Genomic DNA, 22,851 nt, shown 5'->3' with positions numbered 1-22,851 from the left:
TAGAAGAATGAATGAGGTAAAATATTTTATTTCATTGCACAACAGTTCTCTAACAGCTAAACTTGGATTACAGGGAAAAAAAAGCATAGGTAACAAACTCATCCACATAATTTTTTATTTTTTGGTGAGGCAATCAAGATAAACGGACTTGCCCAGCATCACACAACTAGCAAATGTCAAACATCTGAAGGAGATTTGAATTCAGTGCTGCTGACTCCAAAACCAGTGTGCTCTATCCCCTGTGCCATCTAGCTTCTCCTCACATTTATTAAAAAGCATCAATTTTCACACACAAACACAATATCAATGACATCAAGTATAGCTTATTATAACAAAGTCTATCTGAAAGGTTAGAATTCTTTAAAAAAAATCAGTTTCTGGTCTAGCTTCTTTTTGCAAACTTTTATCACTATGTTATAGAAACAAAACTAAAGTGAAGTAATAAATACTGAAATTTAGAGGACAGTAGTTTCACTGATTCTCCTTCAGTACCATAGGAAAAAATGAGTTTAGCACCTTGTAAAGAATAACTGGTCAAAGTAAGAAGCTATCAGATGGTACACTTCCAAAGGAGAGTCTCTTTTGCCCAGGAGATTTGTAGCCTGGCATCTCTCCACTTTGCTTCCCAACTGATTTTTCTTTAAAAGTTCATTTGAGAGAATATTTCAAATTTCTTTTCCCTGAGCCATTTTGTATGATCTTTCTTGGGCATGAGAATTTCTAGTTATGATTTTAGCTATTCAAAACTTCATGTAACAGCATAAATGTAGAAGACAATGCATACAACCAACAATTATTATCACTTCATCTATATTCTTTTGAGAAGAGTGATTGTTTCATTCTCAGTTTGTATCCCCAACTGTTAGGATAGTATTAGCACATAACAGTCTGTTAATAAAATAAATGCTTATTGATTCATTTAACAAAATAGAGAAGGTTTGTGTTTTTAAAAAACATATGACTCCCCTGTTTTAATTTTATTCAATATGTAGCCTAGCTAGACATCTATAGTAAATGTTGGAACTATAAGTAATTAATTTCCTCTCTCTGAGACTTAGTTACCTCTAAAATGAATATGGCAACACTGGTACTATATATATAACTGATGGATTATGTAAAAAAAAAAAACATTTACTTCAGATACCATAATGTGACCTTAAGCTAGTCATGGATGTTCTCTGCTTCATTATCTTTAAAATAAAGACATTTATGTTGCCTTCTGAAGTTCCTTCTAGCTCTAAAGTCATGAAATAATAATAAAAATCCCACTAAGTCCCAACTAAAATTCACTCTCTAAAGGAAGTCTTCACTAACACCTCTTAATTCCAATTTTTCCCCTCTGAATTATTTCCTATCTAGCCTGTATTTATTTGTTTGTATGTTATCTCTCCCATTATTAGGATATAAGCTCCTTAGAGCCCTTTGCCCCTTTTTTGTATGTATGCTATTGCTTAACACCATGCCTAATACATAGTAGGTAATAAACAAATGTCTATTAAATGAGTGAATAAATGAATGCTTTAAAATAGCAGGCCTGATTCTGATACTGAATAAGGGTATTTGGAGAGATCCATTATAGCCCTGTATCTGAAAAGGACCATTTAGGTAGGATTCAAACCAAAGTTTTCCTTATATGTCAAAAAACAAAAACCCACATGCTGTTAAATTTTCTTTCTCATTTGTTGAAAAGTTCAATTCAGCCAAATAGCAGGCCATTATTTTCATTAAAGAGGTTATGTTTTCCTTAGAAAATCATTCTGAACAAAATGGGTCTAATTTGCCCATTTTTCTGACATTGCTACTCCAAATAAAAGCCTACAAAATTCAACATGAGGGTTCCTGTAGAGGGTATTCCATAATAGCCATCTGCCCCTTAGCGTTCATATTTTGAACTGCAAGAGTCACTGAAGTCCACTTCAGCTTTCCTATTTGTCTTTTTAAGATGTATCATCCAACAGGTTCTGAGGTTGTTCGTTTCCTCCTTTGTCAAGTGAAAGTGTTAGAATATGAAACCTGTAAGGTCCAAAATCCCATGGGGTGTCTAAATGACTGGAAAAAAAATGATGTCATTCAGATGTAGCTCAGAAACAGAATTGCAGTGTTGAGAAAGATTTATCTTAACGATTCCCTTTTTTCAGGTGTGCCAATATTTTCATTATCTTCACCAGTCCAGCTTCAGGTCTGCTTTACTCCATACATATTTTCCTCCTCGTTTTAGAAACATTTTTTCATCAAAACCACTGAATTTTATGGCTTCTTCTACTCCCACATCCAGAATTGATTTAGAGGGATCTTTTCTGCCTTTTGTACAATCCAGAAAGCGCATCTAGAAAATTTATGAATATACATGATCAAATGGATGAAAATAAATTTTAAAATTAAAAGAGAGAAAATTTATGGTAGAAAATTAATACATGCTGAAACACACCCCAACACCTACTATTTCTAACACTTAATAAAGACCTTGAATTTTTATATGCTTTATTGTTTTTCACTTTTTTCCACCACTGTTTAGTACAATGTCTGACACGGAATAGGTGTTCAACAAATGATTGCTTACTATATATACTAAGGTCCTAAATGTCTTAAGGCTGTACTCTTGCTAGTTGGATTACATAGTGCCATACTAAATTACTTATTGGAGAGATGAGAGCAGAAATCTTAAGTTCCTTATGGATAGAGGCTATGTCTTTGTTTCCATTTCTAGGTCTAATATAACAGTTGTAGTAATTCAAGAAAGTTCTGTGGAAATAAGAGATAAGTTAAAATGTCTTAACCCACATTTTGGCTCAGATAATGCAAAGTGGTTATCTAGCAGTTCACTTGGCTACTCTGAGAAAACTCAACAGCCATATAAGAGATTCAGAACTGAGAAAGAAAGAACCATTAAACATTAGTGCCAGAAGGGAACTCAAGGGAATCTAGTCTAATCCATTTATTTAGAGAGAGGTTTAATCATTTGTTCAAGGTTACCCAGATACTTGGTAGGGAGGTCAGGTCTATGCTCTTTTGACTATCTCAAAGAGATTAGTTTGCCTTCAAAAACAAAAATAAAAACTCCGCTTTTTAATCAAATAGTTTAGCTCTCTCCCTTAACCAATTTTACTGAACAATTGCCAAATGACTATTCCATCTTGTGTCATATAGACACAGTCTTAGTCCTAAAATGGATTTTGACATCTGTAAAGCAAAATTACCTTTTAAGATGTCTAAAATCAACTTTTGTCACAATGAACATTTCTCAGATATAACCCTAAATGGATATTTGCTTTGATAAGAAATAATTACTCATTAATATATTATTTTTACAGAAATATGAAATGTTGCTTAAGAATTCAGAAATATACACATGCCCTAGCTTATAAAATATAATAATAATCTGTTGTTCTTAACCAATTTGCAAGAACTAGTGTTTTTATAACTTGTTGACTTACATATTCATCCAGAATAAGGTAAGAATCTTTCATCTGCAATGCAAAGCAAAAAAAAATCATCAAAATTTAATTTAAAAAAATTTGCATGAGCCACTAAAGTCTTATTCAAATACTCCATTGTAACATGAGGTAACCTGCAGTCCCTGAAGGTTGTCAGCAGATATTGATTTGTCAAATCCTAATAAATTGGCAATATTTCAATACTGACTTGGTGACTACCTGTCCAGTGACTTCAAGAAAGGCTTCCTATTGAAAGGATAACTAACAAATGCTATATCTGTTGACCATGGCAACTTTTGAAGGGTCAGTGTCAGTGGAGGGAGTACCCACATGGATGACCTAGTGGATCTTAGAAGGTATATTTGTCAAACACATAACATATTGAGTTGGAAAGAGACCAATAGGTCATGAAATTCCACCTCCTGGTTATAGAAACAAGAACACTAAAAGTCTAACAAGTGGTGTTCCTGTACTCTGCCCTGATTGGGTCACATCTGAAATATTGCATCCAGGTCTTAGTACTATATTTTAGAAAGGACAATGAAAATGGGGAAAGAATTTGAACTTTGGTAAGGTACCTGGAAATCATTTGATATGGGGATTGGTTGAAATATAGCTATCTTTAAGTATTAAATGGAAGAAGGATTATTAGTTTTACTTTGCTTGGTAACAGAGAACTGAACTAGAAATAACTGAGAGAGAGTGTTTTGAGAGACATTTTGGTTCTACACCAGGAAACTATTTCCTGACAATTAGAGCTATCCAAAAGTTAAGTGGGTTACTTTGTTAGAGTCATGGGCAATAGCATTCCCATCAAAATTCAGAGTTCAAGGGAATATCAGAGGTCATTTCATCTTATTACTTCTTTTTACAGTGAAAGAAATTGAGGTTTAGAGAGAGAAAGTGGCTTGTCCTGGATTACCCAAGTATTAAATATTAGCAGAGCTGGGATTCAAAACTATATCATTTGGCCCTAAACCCAGTATCCATTACATTGCAATATAACTGTCATACTGTCATATGGCAGAAAATACAAGTTCTCTTTTCAGGAATGTTGTAAAAAAGAGAATTCCTCTACTACTACCAGTTAAATTAATTGAATTCTAAAGGCCTTTCCAAGTCAGAGATTCTATGAAGTAATTATTCATATATATAATATATATATTATATATATGCTTAGATTCAAGAATAAAAGAATAATAGCATTACAAAGAACTTTACAAATATCTAATTTTATTCTCACAACAACCCTAGGAGGTAGGTGCTATTGCAGATAGAGGTTAAGTGATTTGCCCAGGGCCATCTACTTAGGAAGTATCTAAGGCTGAATTTGAACTCAGGTCTTCCTAACTCCAACTCAACTTCTCCCTCTCCTCTCCTCTCCTCTAAAAGTTTATTAGAGGATGCTTTTTCCCTCTCCCTCTCCCTCTCCCTCTCCCTCCCCCTCTCCATCATAGATACACACACAAACTATATATACATATGTGCCCATTAGATCACGTTGCCTCTCAGAAAGAAAAATTAATAATTCAGCACATGGAATTAAAATACAAGGACTTAAAAATTAAGTATCTCATTTTACAGAGGAGGAAACTGAGAACAAGAAAGTTTTAGTTATTTATGTGAGACTACAGAGATTCAAAAGAACTCCTCTGACCCTAACTGCCAGATTTGAAATCTGAAGCCCTGGCTTCAAATAATAATTCTGCTACTTTCTACCTATATAACTTTAAGTAAGACTCTTCTGCTCATTGGACTTCAGTTTCTCCACCTGTAAAATGAGGAACTTGGACTATGTTGGACTAGATGACATCTGAAGTTCCATACAGATTTAAATTGTTGCTTTTCCAACAGTGATCTCTTTGTGCTTAATCTAGCTCTCTCTGACAGTTAAAAAAAATAGATCTAGCTCGCTATTACCTTTTTGTTAGATTCAGGTACCAAACAGGATATGCTTTTATGACGGTCTAGGAATTTTTCAAAGTCCTCGTCACTAATAACAAATCTCTTTGCTTCTCTCAGGGCATCTTCCCCAGCATTCTCACCCTCAATGATTAGACACTGAAACACCTGAAAGACATAGAGCATTGTCATTGTCTTCTTCAAAGTACTTTTCATTATTAAGGATCAGAGCATGCTCTTTCCTGCAGATCACTTTCCTCTCTCCTTTATACTCCCTTGAATTAAACAGAAGTGTGTTACACAGAAGAATCACCTCAGGGAATATAAATATTTCCTTTAAGATCTGTAAAGAAGGAAAAATTTCACCTAGCAGGAGACACATTCAATAAATGCTTTTAAGTTATTAAAGCATTATTATTTATACTTATATAGAGCACTTTTAGATTCCTATTTTTCTTACTCTTTTAATACTCCAGGAAGGACCAGATAGGTTAAATGTAAATTTCAACTAATATAATTTTTAGATCTACTTAAAGAGAAATATAAGGCACTTAGGTGATAGGAGTACAAGAACAAAAAGAAAATGAGTTTTCTTACTTTAAAGGGAGATAAAATATACCAAGATAAGTATATTCAAAATGAATAAATACAAGGTAATTTTCTGGGGGGAGGTAAGGGAATAAGAAAAGATTTCGTGTGAGATATGGAGCTTGAACTGGTGGTTTTTTCAAAAGTGATTAAAGCATTCAACATAGAGGTCTTGTTAAGAAAAGAGCCCAAGGAGATAAAAGGTCTTATATTTACTAGAATATGCATAGTATTTAATTTTAATGTGGCAGTGAATTAGTAGAATCAAAGTAAATGTTCAACAATATGGAAATTGTTAGATGCATGTGGAATATTCAAAAGTTATAGAATATGACTTTAACACAAGAAAAGATGAATATAAACATTCACTGAAACAATGAAAGACTTACATAGACTCATGCAGAATGAAGTAAACAGTAAAAGGAAAACAATATTCATAATTATTACAACTATGTAAAAAGAAGAATAAATGACAAAAAACTGGAAACTTTAAAAATATTCAGAAAAATGTTGAGAAAATTGACCTTCCTTCTTTCATTGCAATAGTGAGGAACATAAGTGAGGAATGGTGAATATACTCTCAGATTCAGGACATGTGTTCAAATTTATCAAAATGCTTTTAATTTCTCTCTTTTTAAAAAATTTTGCAAAAGAGAGTTTCTATCTTAAAGAAATTAATAATAATAATAATAATAATAATAATATCATATAGCCTTCCCTCTGAGAAATTTATAAGTATTTAACATAGCTTTTAACTTTTTCCCCTTCATTCTCTCCCCAAGGGCTATCATTCCTATTTTGCAAATGGAGAAGCCAAGGAAACGAACCAGAGAAAGTTTTCTGGACTGGTGAGTGAATCGTCTCGTGAAGAGACATGGTTGAGAGTTGCATGAGGTGAGAAGGCTTCTAAGCATTGTGATATTCTCCAGTAATACTTCATTTGGAGTATTAAGAATATTTTAGATCGAGAACTGAGTATGGGTAGAGTGAAAGCATTAACACAATTGAAACTAGGACCTAAGATCCCTTTTCTCCAAGCTGAGATTCACTGAGCTTGAGTCATCCCAAACTTTGCCAACTACATCCTTTCTAAGATCTTGTTTATTAAAAAGAAATGGACAAATATGGTTATGTACTTACTTTCCAGCGAACAGGGTTTAAGGATTGGATCTGATAATTCATGTCTTCTTCCATATTAAATCTGTTAATAACAGAATTGATCTTGAAAGCAACCCTATAATCTGCACACCACTTCCTCAGTTTCCACAGATTCTCCACATGATTCTTTTTTCCTTGTCCACGACCAATCAGTGCGTTGATTTGCTCATCGAAACTATCACACGAAATAGCAAGAATATCTAGGTATTCACCTGGAAGGGAAAAATATCACAGTATTCAGTTTTCCTTTTCTAAGAACTAGGTATAATATATAACTTATAAATCTTCATCAGTATGTGTATATATATCCATATGCAAATACATATGTGTACATGCACTCATATTGCATTTATAATATGTATTTGTGTATATATAGTAATAGTATATATGTACATGTAAATAGGATAATAAATGTAAAAATCAGAGACCTTAATTTTCTAGATGAGAAACCTGAAGTGCGAGATAGCTTGCTATTATGTTTTTCTACATTCTGCTAAAAAAGTTTGTTTCTTTCCCAACTCCCTTAAACATAATTCATATACCACAGTTGGTTTCTGTAGCCTTAGTTTGGCTAGGGAATGGATTTGTGAAGATTAGCTTGATTTAGATTCATCTTCATGTGAATATATATATATATATATATATATATATATATATATACACCTTATGAACACATGCCATTATGAATTTATTGCAATTTGTATTTCAAATCTTTCTTGTTGTAAATCTTCCTTTTATATACATATAGTGATGTTGACAGCTATTGAACACCAACATAGCATAGAAGCATAGATGTGAGAATATTGAAAGAGTCTCTAAGATCATTTATTCCAACCTCTTCATTTAAGAAAGAACTCTGATATTTACCCTAGGCAAATCTTTGAATCTTATATTTTTTATCTATAAATTATGTATAACAATGGCACCTGCTTCATTGACTTGAAGTGAGACTCAAATGAGATCATACACATTAAGGGCCTTGAAAATCCTGAAGAATTGTATAAATGTTATCTTGTTAATTATTACCTCTAAGCTGTTCTCAACTATATCCCTCCATTTTAGTCAATCCAAATATATAAATGACTTGAAGTCATAGGAACTCTCAACTCTGCTACTTATTACCTATATGACCTTGAATATATCATTTCTCTTCTCTAAACTAGGGGCATTCCTATATTCAAATAGGGGAGATGGTCTAGATAATTTTTAGGCCCCCTCTTATTCTAAATTCTATAATACCGTAATCCTTTGATGATGCCCAAGTGTTGCCCCATGTTCCTCTTTCTTACAATGCCATCTTCTACCTGTAGAGCCACAGGATTCACAGAGTAGAAGAAGGAATGTTAGAGACGATCTAATTCAATATCCCCATTTAATTGATAAGGAAGCTAAGACCAAGTGACTTGTTCATTTAATAAGGCTAGACAGTACCAGAGTTGGAACTAGAACCCTTGATTTCTAATTAGGTCTTCTTTCAACTATGTCATATATCCCGTTGATCATTCAAGGTGCATCTTAAGTCCCACTGGTTCATAAATCCTCTGAAATCTTTAATCTTGATTCATTTTCTTCCCCTCTGATAATGGTAAGAGCATTGAACTTGGAATCTGAGATATGACTTTGAATTTCATCTCTGCTAATTACTTCCTGAATTTGTTTGCCAATGGGCAAGTAACTGTCCCTTTGACCATCAGTTTCCTTGATTTTTAAAAATGGTTTTTGTTGTTGTTGTGTTTTTAATTTATGATAATGATGACAATAATGATAATGATGATGTCTTTGAACTAGATGGTCTCCAGAATTATAGTCTTGTGATCTATGTTCCATGTTTTATGATATCATTTATTGGGAATCAGAAGACTTGGTATCAAATATTGCTTAATTAAGCTAGAAAAGTCCCTTTTCTTCTCCAGGCCCCTGTCTCCTTTGTGGTAAAAAGAGAGTCTGGCCTACATGATCTCTAAAGATCCTTCCAGCTTCAAAATCAATTATTGTTACTGCTCAGGGCCCTACTGAACTCAAACTGTACAGATAATTTGCAGAAGGTTTCTGGGAGTTTGGGTTTTTCGCCATTCTAACTCCCCAGCACAGACACTCTCAGTTCTTGGGAAGAAAGGAAGAATAGCTCCAACAATAATAAAAAAGTAGCATAAAAAATACCAAACCTTTTAGCACATAAGAATGCCACTTACCATAGTCCTTGAACCATTTCTCTCTGATCAGGCTTCCATTACTCACAATGCTGACACTGGGGAGATTTAGTTCTTTTTTACAGAATTTCACCAACTTGCCAAGGAATTCCCCCCTATCATGTAGAAATGGCTCTCCTCCCGAAAAATTGATCTTCTCCATACCTGTCAAATGTCAGGAGAAAAGTTATTTTTTATTTAAATTAAACAACCTTTCATTATACACTGAATATGCAAAATCCTTTCCCAAGGAGTCAGAATAAAAGAATGAAAAACAGTCCTTATATTCAAGCAGCACACTAAACTTTGCTAAGTAGATAGTAATAGCTGATATTTATAGAGTACTTTGTTTCTGGGTTTATTAAATTACAAGCAGTCCTTCATTCACTTAGCAAACATTAAGCAACTACTGTGTACATAGAAAAAATTTCCTATTTTAAAAACAAGTAGAAAATTAATATAATGCCTATATTTCTAATTATTATGCAATATTTTAAAACTGCAATAACTTTAACTTTACAAATTTTGGTTTTTAAGATTATGGGAATATAATCTTAATTCCATTTTATTTAGTTATCAAGTATTTTTGAAACAATACCTAATTCATCAGAAGCTACACTGAGTAAGTAAACCCATAAAATGTGTTAGACACCAGGAATAGTCCCAGAAAATGAAATAAAAGATGCAGTGTGATATAGAGGGTTTAAAATCTTGTGTTCTAATTTCTTTCTTTGATGATTTCTATCTGTGATTTGTGGCAAATAACTTAATTTCCTTGAATCTCAATTTCCTCATGTATGAAATGAGGGGTTTTCCTAATTGCTCTCTGAGGTCCTTTTTAGCCCCAGAGCTAAAAACTTGGAACTTATGATCTTATAGCTGAATTGTATTTCTAGCTGTCCTTCTTGACATTTGCATAATCTTGTTCTAATTATTTAATTTTTTCTATTCTTCAGTTTCCTCATCTATTAAAAAAAATTTGGACTAGAGGATTTCAAATATTTCTTCTAACTCTAAATCCTACACCTGAAGTCTCTTTTCTCGTGAGCCTTACAATCCAGTTTGGAAAGTTAAGACCCAAACACAAGAAAGATATTATGCAATGGAATATTGGATAATAATGGATAACATGCCAAAAGGAATTATACAGATATAATTGCTAACAAAAATGTACACATTAAGAGAGAATAATTTGATCCAAAATAAACAAGGAAGATTTAATAAAGAAAGTGGGCCATGGCTCTGGGAATTATGAAATTATATGACTGGCATTTAATTTAGTGTTTCAGGGCTAGATGGTTAAGGGAATCATAATTATTGAATCTCTCATTCTCTCAGGAAATGGATAGGATTATAAAGGACTATCCAGTCCATCCTGTCCCCCTTCCATCTTTCCCTTCTTTCATCTTTAATCCTCTAATACAAATCCTCTTTTTGATAGATGAAGAAGCTGAAGAATGTAAAGGTTAAGTGACTGGCCCAAGGTTATACAAATATCAAGAAGGACAGACAGGAATAATGGTTATCCAGCTCAGTTCCAAGAATTTCAGAGAGGGAGGAGAGAATATCGTTGAAGGCAGCCTTTTTGACATTTGTTCATCATTAAGTGTGTTTGTCCTTTCATTCAAGTAACTTCCAAAAGAATTTTTTTAAATGATGTATTTCTTAAGATAGAGAAATCATGGAACCAGGAGACAACATGGTACCTGGATCCACTTTCCATCTCTATCATAGTTTAGCTATGATCTTTGGTAGGTCATTTAAATATCTTAGGTTCTTCAACTGTAAATGAGGATGTTATCAGAGGGTCTCTTGATAATCTTTAATTTCCCAAAGTCTAATATATATTTCTCTAGCTGTATTTTTGGCCTTGGGAGATGTTAAGATCATCTGTTCACTGCCTCTCACGTGTCATTAATAACACAAATCACAAGGACCAATGAAATAGTTTTCATCTTGAAAGCCCCCTCCATACTGCCCCTCCCAAAATATTCTAATGAAATTTCAGTTCTGTACAAAAATTTACGTGTTAAAAAGAACAAGAATTAACTAGAAAATCCTAACTGCTGGAAGTGGGAGAAATATTAAGACACATATCCTTTGCACAATATCTTCAAAGGTCTGAAGATTAGTTAAACATAAATATCCTAATATAAACACCAGTGAAATTATTAGTAGCACACTATATTTTTAGTTGGTTCTCTAGAATGGCCCTGTCGTGCTGGATAGCAATTACTAAAGAGACCTTGTGGGCTTTGAGTCTAGAAATATAAGAGAAGCAGAAAGAAAACAAAGGGAAGAGCAGAAGATAAATAAACATTCTTAAAAGAAGCATATCTGGGGCGGCTAGGTGGCGCAGTGGATAAAGCACTGGCCCTAAAGTCAGGAGTACCTGGGTTCAAATCTGGTCTCAAACACTTAATAATTACCTAGCTGTGTGGCCTTGGGAAAGCCATTTAACCCCATTTGCCTTGCAAAAATACCAAAAAAAAAAGCATATCCCATGACAGTAGAGACCAGAAATGATCCAGAGAAAGTGAAATACTAGTCACTTAGAAAAATCTATGGGTAACCAGTGAAACTTCATACATCAATAGCAACCAATCTGAGATTCACTATATTATGATTTGTTACCATAATTGATATTCACTATGATTAGATTACCCTGTTATAACTAAGCTAAATTATATATATATATATATATAATATGCATATTATATATATACACACACACACACACACACACATATATATATATAATATATATATATATATATATATATATATATATAATATGTATATATTCCTTTTGCCTTGAAGGTAAGGAACTGTATAATACATCTCAACAAGAGCTAAGTCTTTGAATATTAAACATTTCTTCTTAAAAATTTTTGGTCAAAGTAGAAAGCTAAGGGCAGCTAGATGACAGAATGGATTGAGGGTTGACCTGGAGTCAGAAAGACTCATCTCTGAGTTCAAATTCAACCTCAGACATTTACTTGTTGCTTGATTCTGGGCAATTACTTGATCATGTTTATTTCATTTTTCTAATCTGTAAAATGAGTTAGAAAAGGAAATGGCAAACTACTTCAGTATCTTTGCCAAGAAACCTCAAAATAAGTTCACAAGAGTTATACACATCTTAAAAATACTTGAACATTAACGGGATATTGATTCTGTTTTTTCTTATATTTCTCTGCTTAAAACCCCAAAAATCCATAGTCATTGCTGTCTAGGAATACAGTTATGTTCAACAACTGTCATTCTAAAATATATCATACTTCAGGAAAGGCAACATGCTGCAGTGGAAAGAGGGCTACATTTACAGTTAGAAATTCTAGACTTAAAGTTTGTTTCTGCCACTTTCTGCAGGACATTAAACAAACCATTTACCCTCTCTAGCACTTAGTTTTCTTTTAAATCAAAGAATTAGATCAGATATCCCTTCTAGCTCTAAATTCTATAATTTTAAATCAGTATAATTAACTCAGGTGTTCTTAAACATTTTTTTCCCTTTTTTGTATCATTAACCCATTTGATAGTCTGATATAGTCTATGACCTTTCTCAGAATAATGTAAAATTCATAATGAAAAATCCATTGGATGTGTCTATCCAAATCTGCCAATTTTAGAATTCTTGGAGTAGATAATTTCTAAAGTATTGATTTACTCATTCTGAAAATCAATTTGAAGGTATAGGTAAAGTATCTGAAACATTCTTCTAAATAGTAACTGATAATTTATGATATCCTCATGAATAATATTCACATTCAAACTTAAGTATTAGAAGTACAGTAATATAGTATCGTAGTAAGTACAGTGAACCTTGAGTTAGTGGACATGGGGCAAGTTCTGGCTTTTTAGCTCACTTGCCATGTGACTATGGGCAGTTTAACTCTCTGAGCTTCATTTTCTTCAAATGTAAAATTTAATTAATGATCCTTATACTACGTTCTTCACAGGGTTTTTGGAGAAAAGTGCCTTATAAATCTAAAGGTTTCATAAAGAAGAAATAGTAGCCATCCTCAGTGACCAAACACCACTTTTGTCTTTAGAGTATGAAAGTAGTTCACAGGTATGAAGTGACTCATGTTTACAATTCTGTGTCATTTCTGCTTTCAAGCTACAGTCTATTTGTTTAACTTAGTATTGTACTCATGCTGTTATTAGAGACTATATGCCCAGTGATTATGGAGTCTGACAAAATCATAAATTGTTTCCTAAGGACAAATTGTTGACTTGTGGCTTTTTAATTCAGAGATAAATTAGTCATTTTCCTGAGAATAGATAAAGCATAAAACCAATATTCATTTGATGTACCATTGTCTTCTGCCCATCAGTTCAGATTAATGTGAATAGACTTAAACTTATTAGCATACAAATCAGTTTTGTTTTTTTACTTTCCAACCCCTAGTTAGGAGAGATTTTCCTTTTATCTACCCTAACTTTTATTCTCTTGAGAATTCTCAGTAAGTAAACTGTCCTTAACATGACATCTAAAAAGTATTTAAGCAATTCCTGTACTAGAGGGCCCATTCAAAATGATTTAGAAAAAATACTAATATTCATTTGGATTTGTGATTTTAAAATCTTCCCTTAAAGATTCAAGTTACAACTCTTCCAAGCTTATCCTATCATAAAGCCATGAAACCTTTTGTAACATCACTCAACTCATACCCTATCATCTTGTATGTTAGAACATGGTGGAATAAACTGTTTTGTAATGTTATCTCATGTGAGAAGATGTTTTTTTTTTTTAATTTTTCTTTCTTTCTTATATTAGATGCAATTAACAAACTGGTAGGATAGATCTAATTGGTGGGATTGGCAAGGACCAGGGATTCTTTCTCAATTTTGTTTCAGCATTTTAAAATTGAAAAAAAATTTTCCCCATTAACTAGGAAAGAATAGACTGAACAACATACAAGGTCAGACTTGAACCTGTTAACAAAATGGATTCATGCTTCAGTGTGTCATAGCTTCTGCAAATTACACACTTACATACATAAAACACAAATACACACAGTATACTGAAATATCTATAGAATTTTTTTAGGGCTGAAATGCATCTTTATTATCATCTAGTTCAATCTTTTTTTTAAAGCTAAAATAGAGGAAGTGACTTGTATAAGGTCACATAGCATAAAATCATGGGATTTTGATTCAAAGGTGTTTTTGGTCCTGGGTCTGTCACTTACTAGCTGTGTAATCTCTGGTAAACTGCTTCACCCTCTGAACCACAGTCTTTCAACTAGATCAGATTCCATGACTTTTGGAAGTTTGTAAACTTAATAGGAAAAAAGCAATTACATCTTTTATTTACACCCACCTCTAACTAAAATATGGCATTTTTTCCAATTATGAATGGTAGGTAACAGACATCATTCTAGAAAGGCCCCTTAGGCTTTAATCAGATTTACAAAGTGGTTCATTACATAAAAAGTGATGAACCCAGGGACTTGATTTTCTCTGACATATTTCCAAATTCTAAATTTGGTGGATCCAGGATGTGAAGTCAGACCTTTAAACTCCAAATCCAAGAGCTTCTATCAATATTCTGTGCTAGACATTGAAGAAACTCAAGCCAGACTCACCTGCTTCTTTAAGCATAAGGAGACCTCTCTTGGCTTCTTCCAGGGGAAGTACAAATGATGTTTTAGCAGTGTGGAAACAGAATCCACATTTGTAGTTGCATTGGCGTGTGAAATGATAATTGACACTGACAGGGTTAAGGGATGCATCTTCCTCTCCTGTCTCTTTTCTTGTTCCCCCTCTCTTCTCCTTGAGCTGGTTGCTTCTCTTGCCACCTGCAGACCAGAGCAGTGTCCCAAAAGATGAGTATAAATGTATCAGCATCTTCCACAGAGATGTCAGTTGGAGACTAAAAACATAAAGTAGCTTCTCAACACAGCCTGTTAGTGTGAGCAACCACATCTCTGCCAACTCTCTCACTGCTGTGCACAGAACACCACAGAAGCTCACTTCAAATCCTGCTCTTAAATAACAGAGCTCTCATGGGCTAGTTTCAGTCACATGTGGGAGGCGACACTTCTTGTTTTCCTCATCAAATGAATAGTTTCAATTTCCTTCTCTAGTGAAATGAAAATTGAAACCTAGACAAGTAATTACATAATCCATGCCGTGAGGAAACTACATCCCCTTTTCCCTATAGCCTGCTGGTAGTATAGGAATGCAATGTTCCAGATGCTTTGGGAATGAAGCTTAACTTAGGGTCCTTGAGAATCCTTGGAAGATATTTTCCAGTGTCCTGTTTTGATTTTGGACAAACTTTTTGGGGTTTTCTTATTTTGAACTGTCTTTCTGAAATTGTACTCAGGCTATCTGATATCCCTGACTTATTCTAACAGATGATTTTTACCTTTATAGAATCAAAGCTCTAGAGTTGGGAGGTGGATATTAAAGGAAGGTCATTTCTCTCAATTATATTCTTCCCATTATCCCACTCCCAATCATTCTGCCTTTTCCCAAGAACCCTCTGGGATGCCAACTTCATTGTTAACCCTAGGAACAAAGGTGCTTTCATCTTAAATCTTTTTGCTTCTCATTCCATTCATTTCCTGGCAATCCTTAAGGACCAGGTATTGTGGTCTCAGCACCTTCTAGCTCTAAGAGTTAATTAACTAATTGACAATAAACTATAAACTAACCATTCCAAAGACTCATAATAAAAAAATGCCAACCAACGTCAGAGAGAAGAGTAATCAACTCTGAGTGAAGACTGAACCGATTTTTTTTCACTTTCTTTTTCTTTTTTTCCCCAACATGATTAATGTGGATGACAAATAAACAAACTATGACTCACATCCTAAGACAATAGAAAATATTTTCAGGTGACACCTATAAATTCAAATTCTCTTTACTTGTTAAATTTCATTAGATATCTGGAAAGGAGCTATGCAATGCTTCTCAGTTTCCCTGAATCATTGGAATCCTTTTTTTATTTTTTTAAGAAAGATTTTATTTATTTTGAGTTTTACAGTTTTCCCCCTAATCTTTCTTCCCTCCCCCACCCCCACAGAAGGCAGTCTGTTAGTCTTTACATTGTTGGAATCCCTTTTTTCCTCCAATTCTTCTTTTCTCCATTAAAGCACCTCAGTCTCACACTAGAAACTGAAATTAAGAGTTATCCTAGTAGGTACAGTTCAGATGAGCATATTAGACTGCATCTGGTATTCAAATAACTATTTGTTCTCTGCAGTGGTATAGCTTAAGCATATATTTGGTAAAAACATAAGGCATGACCTGTGCTGAGTCCAACACCAACTATACCATCAGAACATTTAAAAATATATACAGCATAAATGCAAAGTTAATAATTATACATTTGCACTTAAAATATATACACATACAAAGTTATGTACAAGTTAGTTTGGGGCTGAAACCATCAGTCGTTGGAGGCATCAGGAAAATTTTCAAGCAGAAGATGGTGCCCGAGCTATTTCTTAGAGGAAAAGGATTCTGTGAGGTAGAAGTAAGGAGTCATGGGACCAGTACAAAGGCATTAAGACAAGAGATGGTATGCTAGTATTAAGAAGGCTACTTTAACTATTATAAGAGAATGCTGGATGATGAGTATAGCCCAGTAAGCCTGGAAATATATGTTGGACAGGGCTTTACAAGTTAAATAGATGAATTTACATTTTATCTTAGAGGCAATAGAAAGCAACTGGAGTTGATCAAGGAGGATCTTATTCAGTTTTGTGCTTAAAATAACTTCTTTAACAACAGTATATAAGATGTTCTGGAATAGAGACTGGAATAGAGTTCTGGAATAGATCAATTAGAAGACCCTTGCAATAATTTAGGCAGGGGTTGATGAGACACTTAACTAAGGTAGTAGTTATATGAGCAGAGAGAAAGGATTATCATAAAAGATTTTGTGAGACAGAAATGGCAAGAAATGGCAATTGATTGGCTATATGAGTCAAGGGAGAGTGAGGAATTTATAATGTGATATTAGGATTACCGTCTTGAGTGGAAGGAAGATGGTGTTGTATTCAATTTTAGATACAGTGAATTTAAGATTTCTCTATGACCTCCAATTTGAATTGTCTAACAGGTCTAAAGCATGCAAAAGGGACTAAAGCTTAGGCAAGCAGGTAGACTGGGTAGGACGTGGCAAGGCTGGAGATTTCCAAGTGGAGACCTAGAAGAGAATAAGTCTAAAGTTGGTCTATGAAATCCCAGAGATGGTTCCTAAGGTTGAGTTTCTCAGTGGGGAGGAATATTTATTGAACTCAGAGTGAAAAAAAAATCTCATATATAGATAGATATGCACTCATATATACACTCATACACATATATACACAGTGTTTGTGTTTCTGGGTGTGTGTGTGTATATGTGTGTATGGGTGGGGGAGGGAGAATATATTTATTTGTTTTTGTGTTTTTGTTTTTTTAGTTCTTTTGCAAGGCAAATGGGGTTAAGTGGTTTGCCCAAGGCCACACAACTAGGTAATTATTAAGTGTCTGAGACCAATTTGAACCCAGGTACTCCTGACTCCAGGGCCAGTACTTTATCACTGTGCCACTTAGCTGCCCTGGAGAATATATTTATTGAACAATAAGTTGAATCTCAACAATATATACAGGGGAGAATGGAACGAAAGGAAGAAGTATTTATATAGCACTTGCCAGGTATCAATCTATTAGTCATGTCTGACTCTTTATGACCCCATGGGGTTTTCTTGCCAAGATCCTAGAGTTGTTTGCCATTTTCTTCTCAAGTTCATTTTACAGAGGGGGAAACCAAGGCAAACAAGGTTAAGTGATTTGTCCAGTGTCACACAACCAATAAGTGTTTGAGGTTGGATATTCCCTACTCCAGGCCCTGTGTTCTATCCATTGACACACTTAGTTGCCTAACCAGACTGGGCTAAAGGATTTGTACAAATATGCATTTGATCCTTCAAACATCCTGAAGAAGTAGAGGCAAGCATAAGTTAAGTGCCTTGCTCAGAGTCACACAGCTAGTAAGTATCTGAGACTGGATTTGAACTCCAGTCTTTTAGATTCTAGGTCAGGTGATCTAGACTCAAGGCTTTCAACTTACTTAAAAATTCCAACCTATATGTTATGTTCTTGTTTCCATAGTTATCAGTTCTATAAAATTATAGAATATTAGCAGTTAAGTGTGACCTAAGAGATCAAATAATCCAACCTCATATAAAAATGACAAAGTTGAAATCCAGACAGACCTTGTGACTTGTCAAAAGTTATACACCAAGTTAATGATTAAAGTGATATTAAAGGGGCAGCTAGGTGGCGTAGTGGATAAAGCACTAGCCTTGGAGTCAGGAGTACCTGGGTTCAAATCCAGTCTCAGACACTTAATAATTACCTAGCTGTGTGGCCTTGGGCAAGCCACTTAACCCCATTTGCCCTGCAAAAAAAAAAAAAAACCCAAAAAAGTGATATTAGTACTAAAGTTTCTAGTATTGGAGTGTTGGTTTAGCAGATCCCATTCTTATTTTCTAATTCCATGTTTGAGATATAGCCTAGAAGGGATAAGGGAAAAGATTAAAAGAGGATTAGATAGGTCAGGTCCAAATGATTTCAAATATGCACAGGGATAACTCATTTTATTGTACTTCATTTTATTATGTTTTGCAGATATCGTGCTTTTTACAAATTTGAAGGCTTGTTGCAACACTGTTGAGCAATCTATCAGTGTTGTTTTTCCAACTCCATGTGTTCATATTGTATCTCTGTGTGTTATATTTTGTTAATTTTCATAAATCTTAAAACTTTTCCATCAATATTTTATCTATTATGATGATCTGTGACCAAAGATCTTTGATATTATCTTTGGGGGTTACTTTGATATTAGAATTATTTTGGGGTACTCAAGAACTTCACTTATATAAGATGATGAACTTAATAAATGTTGCATGCATTCTGTTATGGTCCTTCCCCATAGCTTGCCATCTCCTCAGGTCTCCCTATTACTTGAGATATTACATTATTGAAATTAGGTCAATTAAGAACTCAATATGGCCTCTAAGTGAAAGAATCCATCAATTAAACAAATTTCCTTATCTTATTTTAAGAAATTACCATAATCACCTCAACCTTCAACAAGCACAACTCTGATCAGTCAGCAGCCACCAACATTGAGGTAATCACCAAAAAAAAAAAAAAAAGACTACAAGACATGTACAGATGATGGTTAACATTGCTTTTATCAATAAAGTATTTTTAAATTAAGATACATTGGATTTTGGGGTATAGACTACAATATGGTATAAACATACCTTTCATATTCACTGGAAACTCCCCCCAAAATCATATGACTCATATGACATAGCAATGTTGGATTTATTGTTGTTGTTTATCTTTGATTCTCAAAAAGGATCAATGATATTATGAGGATGATGCCTTGACTTGTGTGTGAATTGGATTTATGTGAGGCAGAGTAGTGCAAAGTCATCAACCTCACTTTCTCCACCAGAGTCATCAAATCCCAATGGTAACCAAAAAGCAATGAGTAACGTTGACCTATTTTATTGTCCCAAAAATCAATTTGAGAGAAGAACATCAAATTTTCTAGTTGGAATAAAAAACAAAAAATTTAAAGTTTTTCTAAGCCATGTAAACAAGCTACCAGTGGTTGATCTGGGGGTTATTACTGGCCAGTCAATAAGTGCTAGAATGATTTGGGCTTAAAGGTATAGTCAACAAGATTTTTAAAAATATGCTTTCTCTTTGCATGCCTGTATAAATTACCATGTTGAATCCATTGCCTCTTTCTTGACTTTCTTTCAAATAACTTCATCTAAGTGAAATCCAAATAATGTAAATGCTAAGGGTAGTTTTGAAGGGATTAAAAAAGTTCACATTTAAAGTAACCCAAAGTTTGAAGCACAAAGATTGGGAGTAAACCAACTCCAAGTTGAAGACTCCATAGATGAGTACTTCAGGTCCAGGCAACATTGTAGTAATGTAGAATGAATACTGGACCTGGAGTTGTTCAATATTTGTTACTCAGAGTATCATTACAGCTTCAACCTCAGTTACTAGTCACTTTAAGGAATAGTATGAGAAAAGAGATTTATAAAACCTGAAATATTATAGAGATGAGACTGAGTCCCCTGAAAGTCTGGTTACTGTAGTGCTTCTGACTCCTGAAAAATCAATATGGCAAGTAGTTTACTATGTTGAAAAGAATACTGAGTTTAGAGTCAGAAAATATAGGTTTGAAGTTTCCTCATCTGCAAAATAGGAAGTTGGCCTAATTGACCTCTAAGTACCCTTCCAGATTTAAAAAACCTAAGTTTCTCCCATGTGAACTTTTCAAAAGCAGAGAAAGACTCTTATCTTTCTATTTCCATCCAGTTTTATTTTTCTATTTGTATCCTTAGAGCTAGAGAGCAAGTTCAAAGATAAGTTCATCAACACCCAGAAAGTATATTTCCTAACTAAGAAGTTAAATTTCAGTGGGTAAAGAGTAAATCTTGAAGATGGGATTCTATAAACCAAGAGAGGTTCCATGCTTTAGAATTTTATATACAGAGATTCATATGCAGTTATTTTTATAGTATTTGCTTATTATATTATTATTAAAGATTATTTTTAACATTCAAATATTTCTTTGTATGCTTTTATTTAATTACTTATAATTTTGTTCAAATTTTGTAATGGTATGAAAACATATTAAATTACACATTTACAAAATACAGCTATAAAATTTGTGAATGAATTTTATAATTTTAAATAAAACTTTTATATTGAAAATATTTCTACTATATAAATGTATATTCTTTTCAAAATTTCAAATTGTATTCAATTTTTTTCTATTCCTTTATTTTTATGAACTTCTACCTGCTTTTGCTTTCTAATGTAATTTTTAGCCAAATAATTCAGTTCCCTCAACCTTATTTTCCCCTTTCAAATAAAAAAAATCAGGAACTGTAATGCCTATCCTATCACCCTCTCAGCAACAAAACTTGCAGCAAATCTTTAGAACACTCTAAGGTGCCCTATGTGTCTAGATAATTATTATGACTTTACTTAAAACCAAAGGTATACCCAGGTGCTTTAGGTCTGACATTCACTCTTTAATGCTTACCTAACTTAATTATTGAATGGGTAGTGCTGCAGTCATACTGAGACCTGGGAAAGATCTGTGGTAAATGAAATGCAAGTACTTCTCTCTTCATTCCACCCTTTCACATTTTGATCACATTTTCTGAAGGTATAAGTCCTACTATGACATATCCAGGTTATATGAATCTCAGTCACCATCATTTAGGGTGCCAAGTCACTCTCTGTAACTGTAAGCTCCAGTCAGCATTGATTAAGGGAATTTTCACAATTCTCAGGCCAGTAGGCATCAACTATGTGGACAGGTACAACTTCATCCATTTCTCTTTGGGGACCTTTTTCTATCTGGGTTAGAGGTAGCATGATCATATGGGCATAAAGAGTTCTCATTGAGGAAACACCATAATTCCCACTGAAAAAAAAAAACTCTTCTAATACAGGTTAGCATACTGGGTAGATAGTTGTATGGGGGTACTTACCACAGACTCAAAATAAGTATATTTTAATTATATTTAGAAAGAATCATATGGATTTAGGCAGTTAGCTAAAACCAAAAAAAATTCTGTTGTTCCAGGGACTTTCTTTTGGTGCAGAAGACAGAGTCACTTTTATGTCATTCTTTTCTGCTTAAAATATAGTCTGAGATTACTGAGAGGATTTGTTTCTTTACTATGAATTCATCTAGTAATTTATTATTTAAATAATGCCTTAGTTCAAATAGATGCCTTAAATAAGCTTAATCATAAGGAGGTTCAATATCATCTTGTATTTGGCAAAATTTTCCAAAACTGGTAAATCCCTAAATCCCTTGAAGTAAATATGTAAGGAAACACAGTATACCTTTTCACTTTCACTTTCCATTCAAGGAAAACACACACCATCTTGAATTCTAATTCTATTTTTATCACCAGAAGGTATTGCGAAAACTTGGCTATTTTTTGTTTTTGTTTTTGTTTTTGTTCTTGCAAGGCAATGGGGCTAAGTGATTTGCCAAATGTCACATAGCTAAGTAGTTATTAAGTGTCTGAGGTTGGGTTTGAATTCAGGTCCTCCTGACTCCAGGGCTAGTGCTCTATCTGTTGCATCACCTAGCTGCCCCTGTCCTTCATTTTCAAAGAACAGGACATTAGGAAGGTACTGCCATGACCTGCAAGTGAATTTAAATGAGGGAGGGTTATGAAACAACACGACTTATAGAGGGAGCATAAAAGGATCCTATTTTGCTAGTTTCCCTTTCCAGAGGGGAAAAATGACTCACATACACATGAGGAAACATTCCTGAGGACTCAGACCTTTCTCCCATAAGGGAGACACAAGGTCTCACCTGATACCTTTCCTTTTCTTCCATTACCCTGTGTCTTGAGTTAAAAAAAATAGTCTAGCATCACATACACCATCAGGGTTGCCAATCCTCCAATTAAAGACAGGGACTCCATCAAATTGTTGAAAAAGAAACATCAGGGTCTTTTCCCAATGTCAGTGCTCACATGCATGCCCTTTGTGCCTTTGTAGTTGAA

The 22,851-nt window shown here is 33.9% G+C and overlaps 1 protein-coding gene across 1 annotated transcript; it reads right to left on the bottom strand.

Annotated features, from left to right (window-relative positions):
- RSAD2 (radical S-adenosyl methionine domain containing 2) lies at positions 1-15,256 on the bottom strand. The gene is made up of 6 exons (XM_074209605.1): positions 14,866-15,256; positions 9,275-9,436; positions 7,065-7,294; positions 5,355-5,504; positions 3,435-3,467; positions 1-2,326 (listed from the first exon to the last, which is right to left on the bottom strand). Exons 1-6 carry the CDS (start codon positions 15,203-15,205, stop codon positions 2,162-2,164), a joined length of 1,080 nt encoding a protein of 359 aa, XP_074065706.1. The 5' UTR covers positions 15,206-15,256; the 3' UTR covers positions 1-2,161.
- Positions 15,257-22,851: the final 7,595 nt, after the last annotated feature.

The sequence above is a fragment of the Macrotis lagotis genome, chromosome 1, assembly GCF_037893015.1.
Source record: "Macrotis lagotis isolate mMagLag1 chromosome 1, bilby.v1.9.chrom.fasta, whole genome shotgun sequence".
NCBI lineage: Eukaryota > Metazoa > Chordata > Mammalia > Peramelemorphia > Peramelidae > Macrotis > Macrotis lagotis.
This window is presented reverse-complemented; position numbering and strand designations above follow the sequence as displayed.